Genomic DNA, 14470 nt, shown 5'->3' on the forward strand with positions numbered 1-14470 from the left:
CCGTAGTTACGATACTGACCTGAACAGGAGAGTGCCGCGCCAGCGTTGTCACACACTTTGTTGGCTGGTACTAATAGGAGGCCCCCCCCAACCCCTTGGTTTGCCTCCTTCAATTCCTGGTAAAGCTGTGCGTCGCGAGGTAGGGTGTGCAAACCCTGAACTTACCTTTAACATTTTGATTCAACTCTGCATCAACTCTCAATTCATCCTCATAAAAGCACATAAAGACAGCGGGGGCATAGCAGATCTGCGAAACCCTGAAGGGCTTCCCTTATATCGCAGGTACAGTCATCCCTTCAAGCTTGATACACCAGGTTTTCTCCAGTAACACCCCCTGCCGCCTCCCGTCCCAGGGATGGGCTACCCCTACCCTCCTCCCCTTGGTATGGCAGGATTCTCACTTCTCCCTCCTTCCTAACAGAGTTCCGTGTAGGATGCTATGGAGGATGGGTACCTGGCAGGAGCTATGTAGTCTTGATGCTCTCGGGTGCTGCCTCAGCTCTCCCTATGTGGAGTGTCTCTGCACTGTGTCTTTATCCAGTTGGGATTAATTTGGCTAATGGGCAGGCTTTTTTTTCTTCTAGGCAGACACTTGGTGGCCACTTCCCCTTTTAATCTAACCAGACAGACAAATTTATACTACCCAATCACTTGGTGTTAAGGAGGCTGTCCTCCTGATGGAGAGCATGCAAACTTCCCCACATTTGTGTTTAAGCACAAACCTGACTTGACCTTTTTTTTACTTCTCCCATTCTCAGGCTTCAATTTGGATGTCTCATCTCAGTTAGCTCTGCTGCATAGGGTTTGTTTCACACCTTGAGAGCCTTGACCTCCCAAGTTCTTGATTTCCTTATTTTGTTCCTATTTCCCCTGTCCAGAAATTCTTGGCCATTTCTGTTTCACTTGTCTACTTGTCCTCAAAACTCCCTTCTGGACTTGCTTCATTGATACCTAGTTTTCTTCGCTGGAAAAAATGAAGAAGTACTATTCAAAGGCACTTGATGTTTACATTCCTGTCTCAATTGTCTTCCAGCACCACCAAGTGTTTACGCTACTTTAAACTTGGGTCTCAGTAAGTTCTATTAACTAGCAAGCCCTTCCCCCAGGAAGTGTAAAAGGACAAAACTGGGAGGTTCTGAGCCAAGTCCAGGGAGGGAATTAGAGAGAATTATCATATATTCTTGGGGTGAAGCAGTAGGATGATTATTAAGGAAATCCCCTAATTGCCCCATTTAGAGACATGGAGTAATTTAGGTTGGGAGGTGATCTAGTCCAACCCCATGCTCGAAGCAGGGCTAACTTCACAATTTGATCAGGTTATTCAGGGGACCATCTAGTCAAAATCTTTAATATCTCCAAGGATGGAGATAACTCAGCCCCTTCCAGACCTCTGCTCTAGGGTTTGACTGCCCACCCAGGTTATACTCTTCCCTTGGTAGCTAGTCAGAATCTTCCTGGATGCAATTTGCCTGTTTCTCCCATTTTTTCACTGTGACCTCCAAGAGACTCTGTCTCTTCTCCTCTACATCCTCCTGCTAGGTAGCTGACACAGCAGTAAAATTCCGTCCTCAGCCCCACCTTAAGGGTGAATAAACACAGATCTCTGTATGCCACATGCTCCAATTCTCTAATCATCTCGGTGACCCTCCACCAGGGTTCACTCCAGTCTGTCAATATTTTTCTTGTACTGGGGAGCTTAAAACTGGACTCAGGACTCCAGATGTGGTCTAGAATTACTTCCCTTGACCTGCTGCCTGCTCTCTTTCTGATGCAATCTTTCTATTCAATTTGTCCACCAGGTCCTTTCTGCAAAGCTGCTTTCTTGCCAATTGACGCCCAGCCTGTACAGGTGCATGGGCTATTACGTCCCAGATGCAGGACTTAACAACGTAAATGACATCTGCTGCTCTCCCTTCATCCACTGAAGCAATGATCTCATTGTATGCTATCAGATTGGTCAGACATAGCTTGACCTTGGTCAATCCCAGTTGCCTGGTACACAATCTCTTCTTTTTCATGTGCTGAGAAATGGCTTACAGGAAAATTTGCTCCATAACCTTCCTGGGAGAGGAAGTGAGGCCGATGGGTCTGTATTTCCCTGGATCCTCGTTCTTGCCTTTCTTGAGGGTGTGCGTGAAGTTTTCCTTCCTCCAGTCATCAGAAACCTGCCCAATCACCATGACCTTTCAAAGACAAGAGCAGTCTCATGACAGCTTCAGGCATCTCCAACAGTGCCCTCGCATGCATCCCATCTGGTCCGGTTGGCTTAATTGCTCCTAAACTCCATCTTTCTCTGCTGTGCCTCAGTGTTGAATAAGAAGGCAAAGGCTACAAAGTTTACGGAAACAAGGATGCAGAATGAGAATACTTCACATGGAAGCAATTTCAAAGAGCTTCATATTCTCTAGCTGGAGAGACTGGAAAATGTCAGCATCCAAACTGGGAAAGAACTGACTCTTCACATTTCAAGTTCGGAGGCAAGAGGTGCTGATCTCTTCTCCCTGGGATCCAGGGACGGGACATGTGGGGATGGTTCAAAGCTGCGTCAGGGGAGGCTCAGACTGGACGTGAGGAAGCGTTTCTTTACCGAGAGGGCGGTCAGATGCTGGAACAGGCTTCCTAGAGAGATGGTCGATGCCCCAAGCCTGTCAGTGTTCAAGAGGCATTTGGACAATGCCCTTAATGACGTGCTTTAGCTTTTGGTCAGCCCTGAAGTGGTCAGGCAGTTGCACTAGATGATCACTCTAGGTCCCTTCCAGAACGGTTCAGTTCTGTTCGTGTACCATGCCAAGGTCAGAGGCAGGCACCCAGGGGCAGTGTTTTTTGCATCAGTTGTAGCTGAGGCTGGGACCAAACCAGGCAACGGCAGCTGCCTCCCTCCACAGCCACCCCCCACCCCGAGGAGCGCCGGGAGCAGAGGTCCGTCTGCGCCGGCGGGACGCCGAGGCTAGGAACGGATCTACGGGAGGGCTGAGTGGTGCACGGCCAGCGTCCGTGGCAGCTCTCCCCATCACATCTCGTTTGTGATGCACAGCTAGGGAGGAGGGTCCCACTCGTTCGGGCTGCAGACACGGTCCTGTATGGCTGGCGGCTAGCGAGTGCAGCGTCTGTACGTAAGAATGGGGAAAAAATGAGTAGGGCAGCTTTGGGCCTGCGACAATAACAAATTCCGAGGGGAAGAAAATAGGTGGAATAAAATGCAGAATGGGTTTTCCAGAGGTTATTATGTCACGCTAGAAATTATCAGTTAAACTGGAGAAGGAGACTTAGTAGAACAGTTTTAAGGTAGAAAACGTGGGAGCCGGTAACATGTAACAACAGAAGTCTGGAGAGAGGGTGAGTGGAATTTCTCAACAATTCATCTGGGAACTGCACTTTTGTGTATGTGTATATATGATTATAGTAAATATATAATAAATTATATATTATCATATGTAAAACCACATAATATATAATAATATGACTATATAGATATAATTATTTAATTGCATTTTCATAAAACCCAGAATATGATCAAGAATTGTGCCGACTGAGGAAGAGCGCAATGGCATGCACAGTCCTTGTTACGTTTGTCCAAGACAGACAAATTCAAACTAAAGCATGTGTGCTTAATAAGATTTCTTCTCCAACAGCCTGGAGGACTTCTAGCAGCATCAAATTCAAACTTTAAATCTTTTAAGGTCTTTCATTTGATTTTTGCTTTCCAGAGTGACATATCATGTATACTTGATTCATAAACTGATTTATTTTATTGTGTTTTTCCTTAGTCTTTATTTACATTTTTCTTTATTTAGAATCATGTGATTAAGAAACAATTTGCTTATTTCTGTGCAGTGGTCGCCTTAAGGTCTCTTGGTTCTGTGCTCTGATATTCAACAGAACAGCCTGTCCTGGTAGCGGCTAGGATAGAGTTAGTTGTCTTCCTAGCAGCTGGTACAGTGCTGTGTTTTGAGTTCAGGATAAGACTGTTGATAACACACTGATGTTTTCAGTTGTTGCTAAGCGGTGTTTAGTCTAAAGTCGAGGATTTTCCAGCTTCTCACGCCCAGCCAGAGAGAAGGCTGGAGGGGCACAAGAAGTTGGGGGGGGGACACACAGCCAGGGCAGCTGACCCAAACTGGCCAAAGGGGTATTGCATACCATGTGATGTCATGTCCAGTATAGAAACTGGGGGGAGTGGGGGTGGGGGGATCACCGCTCAGGGACTGGCTGGGTGTCGATCAGTGGGTGGTGAGCAATTGCACTGCGCATCACTACTTCTGTATATTCTAATTCTTTTATTATTACTATTGTCATTTTATTATTGTTATTGTTATCATTATTATTTTCTTCCTTTCTGCTCTGTTAAACCATTCTTATCTCAACCCACAAGTTTTACTTTTTTTCCTGATTCTCTCCCCCATCCCACTGGATGGGGGGGAGTGAGTGAGCAGCTGCGTGGTGCCGAGTTGCTGGCTGGGGCTAAACCACAACACAGCCCCACAATCCAGCAATCCCAGCAAAAAGGCGAACTGCCACTCCACTGCTAGCACCATGTCCGCGCCACTGCTACGTGACGCAGTATCACACTTGGTGGCAGGGAGAACGCTTGAGACAACTGGTTATTGAACACGCACAGAGTGTCGAGGTGAATGGAGAATGGGTGTGCGAAGGAAGCACAATGCTCAACCTTACTGGGGAAGCAGAATAAATCTCACAAGTCAGAAACCAGCCTAACGGAAAACTTGTACAGATTTTTAATGCAAGAAATATCACGTACACACTACAGTGTACATGAATCAAGCTATAGGAATGTGTATAGAAAATCACTTATACAAATAAAATATTCTTAAAGTAATAATTGATGTGCTCTCAGATCTCTCCTTACAAATATACAGAAAAAAAGAGCCCTGATAAATATCAAGTGAGCATTTATTCAAAAGAAAATCCAAATAGATGTGCCCAGCCAAAAGAAGGTGTTCCTGTGAGACATTGCTTGAATAGTTATTGGCCTACTCCTACAACACCTCTCAGCTTTTGACAGTGGCAAATACCACCCTGCAGCATGGAAGAAAACCTGTTAGTCTGCTACCATACCCAGTAACTTCTTTATCCAGTTAAGCATATGGAGCAATCTAACTCCTTTCTACTTTTTGACAACTGCAGAACTAGTAATTAACACTCAAAACCGAGCCATGTTTAAGACAAGTACGATGTCTGACTGTATATAGCGTATTTTCAAAAACACCTATTAGAAAAAAGCATGGAAGGGCACGGGAAGACTGTAAGGAAAATAGTTCAGGAACCCCTTGGAAAGAGTTGTGGCTGAAGAGGCTTGGAACTATAAGCAACGAAACTGCCTTCTGCTGCTGCTTTCTCTTGTGTTCAGGGCACTAGTAGGCTGTTTCCTGAAAATAAATAGGTTGCTTTCCAGTGGAAACAACTTGCAAGATCTGGACTATGACCAAGTAGCTCACGTCTAAAGGGACGGCATGATAAAAAAAAGACTAGGAAAGATGGAGATGGCGGAGTTGTGATTGCGTACAGCTGATCTGTCATTGTATACAAAGGTCTCTGCAATATCTATTAAATTGTCCACTGTGGTGTTTTCTTTTTCTTTTTCCAATGTTAAATCGCAACATAGGTGCTACAGGTGGGCAAGTTCACTATGTAGGTGACAGGCAGTTGTGACTGTAACGGGACTGGCACAGGATGGGTGATGGCAAAGGAGAAGTATACAAACTACCAAACCGAGATGGGTCGCTGGAGTTAGGTGGTGTTTCAAAGAGTAAAGAACAGAATAGGGCGATGAACAACGATCTGATTACTAGCAGCGCTTTGCCTGCCGCTTGTGTCGAGTAATGAGATCAAAAGGGATGAATGCCAGAAAATTTGTACGATGCAAATGTGTTTAACTGAATTTCAATTCGGACAGTAATTTCATTTCTTAGTATAATCTCGACAATGTATCGGAGGTTTAGCACCTTGTTGAAACACGGTGCCTAAAGAGCCTTTGAAGAAATTAGCGCAACCAGCACAGTGGCTCAGTTCTGTGCCATCTTAAGAAGGCAATGTGTTTTTTTAAAAGATGCTTGCCTTGGAAAGGAGAGAGAATTTCTGAGATTGGGAAAGCACAAGAAAACAATTGGAAAAAAACCCAAACTTGTGGTGATTTGCATGAAGGTGACTGGAAAAGGACAGAAGGAAAAAATTTAGAGTGTGTTAAAAACTGTGCTCTGCTTCAAAGGCATTACCATCTTGTTGCGACTACCTCGTGTAGGAGCTGCAAATGTCACTGTGCTACCACGTCCTCAGTTTGAAGCCTCCTTTCTTACTGTGATAGTAGCAAGAGAATTATTTGATGTATTTTGGCCTTTATGGCACCCCGGGAGGCCCTAGAGAACACGTTACCTCAGAGACTCGGAACTGAGAAAAAGAAACAGAAGGAAGAACAATCTGTTTCAGCGGGTGTTCTTCTTTTTGCCCCAACATCATAAAAGGTTTACATTTGCTTGCGGAAGATGAGGAGTCTGTAATGGCAGCGTTAATGCACCGCCACTCGGGAGAGAACTCTGCATTTGATTTTTAGAAACAACGTCCATAAACCCGTTTTGGGGCGCCTTCAGCCCGAAACTCGGCCTACGCCACTGACCCTCCAGCACCGCTCCCGCCGTCGGGCAGGGCCTCCTTTCCTCAGAGGGGCACGGCCGGGAGGGAGACGCGGCTCCTCCCGGGGCCGGCGGGCCTCTCCTCACAGGAGCTGCGTGAGCGGAGGAACGCTCCGGGCGGGAAGCGAAGAAGGGACCCGCAACCGGCTTCTGTGCGACCAGGCCGCGCCGAGGCGGCCGCCCGTCCCCCCGGGGGCTGTTCCTGCTCTTTCAGGCAAGGGGAGGCCGGCGGGGCCGGGCACGGCGGCCCCGTCCCGCTTCGCTCGGCGGGACGCGGCCGGACCGCCACAGCCCGCCGCTGCGCCTGCGCAGTGCGGCGGCTCCTTCCTCTCTTCCCCCCCCCCCCCCCCCCGCTTCCCCTCCCGCTCCGTAAACAGCGCCGTCACGTGAGCGGCCGGGCCCGGCGCGGCGCCGCTCGCCTGACGCCGCGGGGGCGCGCCTACGGGGCAGCGGGCACGCGGCCGCGCACCGCCGAGCCGAGCCGAGGGGGAAGTCCGCGCCGCCCTCTCGCCCCTCGGCGCGGCCGCCGCCGCCGCCTCCTTCCTCCGCCGGTCCGGGGCAGCGCTTGGGCGGCGGAGCGGGGTGAGTGACCGCCGCCGAGGCCGCGGCGGGCTCGAGGGGGCAAGGAAGGCGGGGGGGCGGGAGGGGCGGGGGCCCGCCGCGTTGCGCGGCCTCGCTCTGCCTTGGCAGCCGGGCCGGGCCGGGCCGGGCCTGTGGCGGCGGCGGAGCCGCGGCCTGGCGGCGGGGCCCAGCCCGGGTGGGACGCGGCCTAGCTTCCGCCGGCGGCGCGGGCTGGGCGCGGAGGCGGCCGGCGGGCCTGGCCGCGGGCCCGGGGCGCTCCCCGGGCGAGACCCGGCCGCTCCGCTCCGCTGCGGCCCGGGCCCGGCCTCGCCGGAGCCTCCGAGCGGCGGGGGCTCGCCGCCCGCAGCCGCGCTGGCGCTGCCGGCCTTCCGCCCTCCCGCGCCGCCTCCGCTCGGGGCTGCCCCTTCTCTGGCAGCGCCCGGCCCTGCCCGCCTCTTGAGCCGCCGCTGCCTTCTTGCCCCACACGAACCCCGAGGAAGAAACGCCAATTTAGAGCCTGCTGTTCTCCCTGCTATTGGTCTGACCTGCTCCGGGCTCCTCCTCCCGTCTCTGCAGCTTAGCATCATCAACAATGCCTGTGCTTAACTCTTGTCTATTATAGGACCCGCTGTAGGGAGTGCGGGAGGAAAAAGGCGGTCCCCGGGGGGGTTCGGCGGCCTGCTGGTTTTTCCAGACCCTGCTCTTGGACGAGGTGCTCTTTCTGAGGCAACGTCCCCGCGCGTTGCGCTTGCTCCCGCAACGCAGATAATTAATAGCTACGAGGCTGCGGAAGAGCCGTCGCTCACGTGATGGCGAGTGTGCTTTCTGGTACGGCTTGCGCAGCGGAGGCCTGTTGTAGCCGTGAGGTGAGGCGAGGGCTCGGAAGAAGAGCGCTCTGCGCGGCGTAGGCTGAGGGAGTAGAAATAGCCCGCAGAACGAAGCGTAAAAGCCAGGAAGGGGAGACGGGAACGTGGGACGACAACAGTCGTACCGTGCAGATTGTCGTGGTGGTGGTGGTGGTGGTGGTGTCTGTAATGTAGCTGTTGATCCATTGTGTAATCTCTGTACGTTTGCTTTCATGAAAACAGATGCTAACGTCGCTGAAGCGTGGAAATACTGTAGGACTAAATGCAAGGATGGTAAACGCGTGGCACCTCTTTAACACCACTAATTCACGGTTTGTTCTGCTTAAGAAATTAATCTGTTAAGATTCGGGACACGCTGCGAGGGAGATCCTGATGCTCGTAAAATCAAATTGCTTGTCCTGTCAAAAGTGGTTTGTTGGTTAATTTAATTCTTGAAGGCTGCCCTAGATGATGCGATTTGAGCCGATGTGAACCAGAGTAGGAAGCGCGTTGGCGTGAGAGTTGTAAAGTTGAGGTTTTCTTACCGACTCTGCTGCTGATGCGCTGTCGCTGGTATTGATTTCCATTTCATCCCATGACGTGTTTAGACTGTGAGCTCTGTTGGCCAAAATCTGTTACTACAGAGGACCCGAGTCTCAGTTCTGGCTTTTGCTGCTGTAATTTCCATAAACTTTGTAAGCATAAATGCGGCTTCTAGTGCTTAAAACACGGACACATGGCAACTTAGCATTAATTTTCAGTTAGGTGCTCGTGACCTTAAACTTTAAAGTTTTGTATAGGAGGAAAGGGGAGGATGGTAGTAAAACCTGCCTGTGCTCAGCATCAGCGCTTATGAGGCAACACTGATTAGTAGGTGGGTTGTAGCTGTTGAGGTATCAGTGAACACATGGGGTGGTCCAACATCACAGCTCCAGTGAGCAAAGATAGACATTCGGTACCTTGAGTGCTCTTTTTAGGTACAGGAGTTACTGAGAGACTCAGGTGAGGGATTTTTTTTTTTTTAACTGCCTGTGTTGTTAGTTCATTTCATGTCAATTAAGGTGCAGTTTCCCTCTTTTGCTGAGAAGTTTCTGTCAGTTATTGCTACTTATTATTTGATTCCTCTGTGACACTGCTGAGTCAGCTTTTCCCATTTATTTTGGCATCTAAGGTGCTATTCATCCAAATGGCTCTGTTCCTTTGGTATACTTTTCTGACCAGCGTTTATTACTACTACTTGAAGAAATAAATATAATACGGATTTTTTTAATGGAGTCTGTTACTGTTGTTATGACTAGTCCTTGCTCTCAGTCATTTGGCGTGTGTAAGCTGAAGGTAGGTGTTTACAGGACAGGAGGAGACCAAGTCTCATATTTTGAGTGTTGCAATGTTTCCATCATAGTCCAGTCAATAACTGGCTATACAAAGGCTTTTAAAAGCACTGGACAGACAGATTCAGTGAGTTGGAAGCAACAGACGCTGTTCAGAAAGGCACGTAAATGAAATGGAAGGAGTTGTAATGATACTATCCTATCTTCAGCAGCTTCAGACTCGCTGATTCAGGTAGGTCAATGAAGTAGATAGGATCTTCAACATCTAGGATTTTGAGTATCCTAAATAAGCAGTGTGAGCTTTTTTCCTTTCTATGGTTAGGTTCCTTCAGATTTCCCCCCACTTTGTTCCCAATTTAGGCATTTTTTTGTTGTTGTTGTTAATTTCTTTGTAGAAATATTTTATTTTTCTGAAGTCTGCCTTCTGAGGACTTTGATAAACTGGATTTCTTTTAAAACTAACAATCATTAAACATACAGGAGCTTATCTTTTATGTTCTTAAGTTTAAAATATAAGCTAATATATGAAAGCCAAGTTTAAAATGTAAACTAATACATGAAAGTCACCCTGTGGGCAGAGAGGGGAGGAAAGAAAGTAATTGCAGTGAATGTTATTTAAAAGTGTGAAACCTAACTTTTGCTTAGTAAAATAAATGGTGTAGGAATACTGTTAAAACCGAATAAAATGTATGTAAAGGAAAATAATAAAAAATCAAGACAAACGCATCTAACGGAAGTCCAAATATATAGCTGGAAAATCAAACACTTGCACATACCTGATGTTAAAAGGAGACCTAATTTAAAACGCAGTCAAAGACAAAGTATGCTTGGCCTGTACGTCAGCTAAGAAACACTCAAGATTTCTAGTGGTATATACAATTTGTGATCATCTCTGCTTGAGGTGGATTTTAGGTAGATAGATCGTAGAGGCATGCCGATGCAGTTGGCTATCGCCACTAAACTGTTTTGCTCTGTTGTGATAAGAAAATAATACAACAGGTCCTGAAGTAAATTTTTGCCTCTTCCACGGATAGACTAAGCAATGAGAAACCTTAAAGATGTACACTGTCTCTTGTCCAGATATTAGTCTTCCTTCCCCTCTAAGACTAGTTTGAAAGGAAAGAATATGCTTGTTTGATAGCTCAGTTTCTTTCCTTAGCAAGTGATCATTCTGCCTATTTTAATTTTGGAAAGTCATTTAGAGCTGCTAGAGATGTAATGAAAAAGTAGTAAATGGGGACAAGATAAAAATCTGCCGTACCAGATCCTACAGCATGTTTATTTCATACCGGTATTTGTTGGGATTGGAGGCAATATTATGACTTACCTAACAATTAAACTAATTCAACAACTGAAGAAATGAGTTTTTTAAGCTGGAAGACTCAGACCAAAAAAGAAAATGATGCTGAGAGCATCAAGAGATTTTATGGTAAACATAATGTGGAAGAAATTCTGGAAGTCATGTTTAACTGACATGCTTTTTCTCTTCAACAGGGTTATTTTTAGAGATGGATCACTTAACAATGAAAGATTATGGTTGGTGGGTTACTTCTATGAGTACCTGTTGTTGTGGGGTCAGGGGCTGGGGGCTGACTGAAACAAATCAGTCTCAAAAGCGTAAGAGAAATGTACTTTATTTAAGGAATCGAGCAGAATGCTATGTCTACCTTTAGCTTTTCTTGACAGTCAGATCTCATTGCACTCACACTCCAGTATCTTGCTGCGCTGTAGCAGTCTCCGTACGTGCCCTGGTCCTCCAGGAGCCAGCAGGTGGGAGATGTTTCACGTCTGGCCAGGCTGAACATGGCTGGGACATCCTCTTCTGTCATTCCCTCCTTTGCCTCCTTCGCGAACGCTCCTCCTCTTGCTGGTTCTCCATACATGAGACTTTTCGTATTCTGTTGCTTCTGATTAACTACCCAGTGGGAAAACGCTTTCGAATTATTGCGCGACGGGAGTACGCTTGGTATGTGTACTTCTGCTGTGAGTGATGCCAAGCCATTGGCCTTTAGGGTTCAAGGGGAGGACGCAGCTGTGTTCCAGGGGAACAATACATTCCTCCTCAGAGCTGTTAAGAGTTATCTTTGGAAATAAGTGACCATGAAAAAGTTAACTGTGTTTTTACCTATACCTCTGGCTGTTTTTCCTGGTTTCCACGTGTTTCAAGTGCAATATAAACCGTTCAAAATCCATGTGCTTTAGGCATTGTGTAAGAGAAGAAATTTTTTTTTTTGGTAGCAACTGTTTCTAACAATTGGCTGTCTAGCAAGAAATGTATCTTTCATGTGATAGTTAATCTAGTAATGCTAGAAACAATTTTGTAAACTTGGTATGCTAGAAGTAATTTTCTAAACTTGGTACTGTACAAGTTACGCAAAGAACTGAACAGTGGTTTCTTGAGCCAGGTAAAGCAAGGTTTTGATTTCATGTACTTTACTGGGATAACCTCTCTATATTAAAAATCGTAGAACAAGTTCTTTGATCTTAGATTTTTGTGGTGGTAGGATTTTTATGCAAAACCACTTTGTTTATATCCTTACAATGACTTTTTGATGCAAAATTTGGGTAGAACTTGTACTTGATCATAGACTCATGCTCCAGAAATAAAGCTTTCAATAAAATTCCTCTTGAATTTTCTCTAATAGCTATTTAGGAGTCATTGAAGGTGGCTGTGGCCATTGCACGTATAGTTGCTTTGGCAGTTAGTTATTTTGCAGTGCCTTTAGTGTTCTGAATAGCTACACGGTAGTCTTGCAAAACTGTCGGTATTCTTTTTTTGCCACATTATGGAAGACAGAGGTTAATTTCTGTCAACAGTGATTTTTGTAGCAAGAGCTGACATTCTGCTCGAGCTTTGCAACTTAACACTGCTCTTAATGAAGTGGTCAGCACTGCTTTGGTAACAGCAATGTTTGGTAACAGTTATATAAATGTTCCCCTCCTAGCCAGAAAAAAAAAATTATTGTAAATGTGTTCAAAGGCCCAGCCACTCTTTAATTTTCGGTACAAAAGGTTTCTTACGGTAGTTCACAGGTGTTCTATTGCAGTGTCATTGGCACTTGTTAGTGTCGGGGTTCATCATCGTTTTATCCTGTGTCTGTTACTCTTGTGCTTGGTTGATGCTAATATGGAAAAAACCCTGTGATTATAGGAAGGTGTTTTAAAGTACTGGATTGGGGCATTTATAATTATTTTCTTACTTTGAGCCATCACAGCTCTTGTAGTTTATACTGTATAGTATCAGATTGTTGTAACTACATGGCATGATAAAAATAGGTTACATAGAGCAGCACAGCACTTCCTCCGTTAGTTTGATGCTTTTTTTTTAATTGTCATATTTGGAAATTATTTTGACAACTGCGAAACAAATGTGGACTGCTATAGGTGCTAGTTGGCATGGTGTATATGTAGATGCACTGCATTGCTTGATAAAAATAGTCCGTTTTTTTGTGAGGGAGCTTTCAAATTATAACATACTTGCTACTATAAGACTGTTACCTACTTAATGCACCTGGTTTGGCCTGACTTTCCTTCCTGCTGGCTGTTTGGTCAGGAGGATGTTTTGTGTTAGACTGTTTTGTCATGGTTAGTGTATGGATACTGTAAAGACACCATGCTCTGCAAAGACATAGTGCCATACCTGACCGTTGTTTTCTTCTGAGCTGCCCTACGGGAGAAGGAAAAAAGACAGACATTTTTTAAAAAAACAAAACATTTTTCATGCTCACCTGCCATTTTTGTAAATTTGTGAAATTAAATAAATTACATAAACAGGGTTGAAATTGTAGCAGAGCTCTTACATGTGCACGGATTTTCTGTGTTGGTTGCTAAAACAGAAATGTCCTATTAATGTGTATAAGGAAGCACACTTCCTGTTCTGGTAAGCGTGGGCAGGTACTGGATTTATTTAGTGGCAGGTTGCTGGAATAGGGATCTAGAAGTCATTCAAGCACTACAAACTCTAAATCTCACTTTTCCTTTAATTAATGCATTCATTAAAAAAAAAAAAAAATCCTGTCTACTGTGCAGGAGAAGGAGGAGGATGAAGGAAGGAGTGGGAGAGAATGTCCTTTTTCTCTTTCCAAAAGCTTGAACAGCTTTGTGTGTGCCAAAACTGGTCTCCCAGACTTTCCTGTGTGCCAGATTAAGCCAGACACTACTGCACTACCTTTTCCTTGCCTCCGTGGCCGTATTTATTATAATTACCTCTCTCCATTCTAAGTATATGCTTATGCTAAATTGCTGAAGAAACATTTTGCTGACTTTTTTTTTTCCATTCTGTTGTGTAGTTACACATTCTTATTAGTTGAATCTCTGCTGCAGTAGTTCCATTTCTGCTATATCACAAAAAACTGGTCTAGAAAATACGGAATCCCTTCTCATAAAATGTGAGTGCCATCTTTGAATACCGTTCCTTAAGTTTTAGGTAAACTTCTTCAAAACTGAAGTTTCTAAAGGGCTCCTGGCCCTTTTGAAGCCAGCTCAGAATTCTCATGTACTTGATTAAGGTCAGATTTTCATATAAAATTTCTGTAATTTTTTGCAGTGTAATGATAGATGAAAAATAATAGAGATAAGGCCTTGCTGCTTAAAAATAGTTACTTGCTGTGAAGTACTTGGTAGTTCCTCTATGTACGGAAATACAGCCCTTCTCAATTTTGGGCCTAGTACGGCAGGCTCCTGAGCCTTCTCAGCTCCATTGGTGTTAGGGGAAGCTGACCTCCCTCACATTTTTACGTTTAAAGGTGAAGATGTGCGCTCACAGTGCTGCTAACCAGGTTCGCTTGTTCTCGATTTCCCCCTCCCTCTGGAGTCCCGCCCCCCTTGGGTTGGTTAAGGTTTAAACAAATTTTAGAAAGGAGGTGTTTTAGTCACCCTTGTTATATGCACTCTGTAGAAGCGGCAGCACTCTGATGCTGATAGCGGAGTTTATATTAACTTAGCATGGGATTTCTTTTACAAATAATCAGTTAGAGAATTGATTTTTAGACATGCAGTGGGCCATACTAAGCCATAAGCAGATTTTTTTTTTAATTGTTGTTACAATTCTAAAAGACCTTAAGCATTCTTTATAAAACACAACAGC

At 45.7% G+C, this 14470-nt stretch overlaps 1 protein-coding gene across 12 annotated transcripts in view; it reads left to right on the forward strand.

Moving 5' to 3' along the window:
• Positions 1-7092: 7092 nt before the first annotated feature.
• The window catches only part of PHF3 (PHD finger protein 3), a 50018-nt gene continuing 42640 nt past the window's right edge, over positions 7093-14470 (forward strand). For 3 of the 12 annotated variants that reach the window (XM_049818214.1, XM_049818220.1, XM_049818223.1), the window contains exons 1-2: positions 7625-8036; positions 8297-8385. In XM_049818214.1, coding sequence (XP_049674171.1) covers positions 8297-8385 — 89 coding nt within the window. In that variant the 5' untranslated portion in view covers positions 7625-8036. Of the gene's footprint in view, positions 7230-7624; positions 8075-8296; positions 8386-8413; positions 13773-14470 lie in introns of those variants that run through there. The other 9 variants (XM_049818219.1, XM_049818224.1, XM_049818226.1 and 6 more) reach the window with 7 other exon arrangements.

Source organism: Accipiter gentilis, chromosome 15, assembly GCF_929443795.1.
Source record: "Accipiter gentilis chromosome 15, bAccGen1.1, whole genome shotgun sequence".
In the NCBI taxonomy this organism is placed as follows: Eukaryota; Metazoa; Chordata; class Aves; order Accipitriformes; family Accipitridae; genus Astur; species Astur gentilis.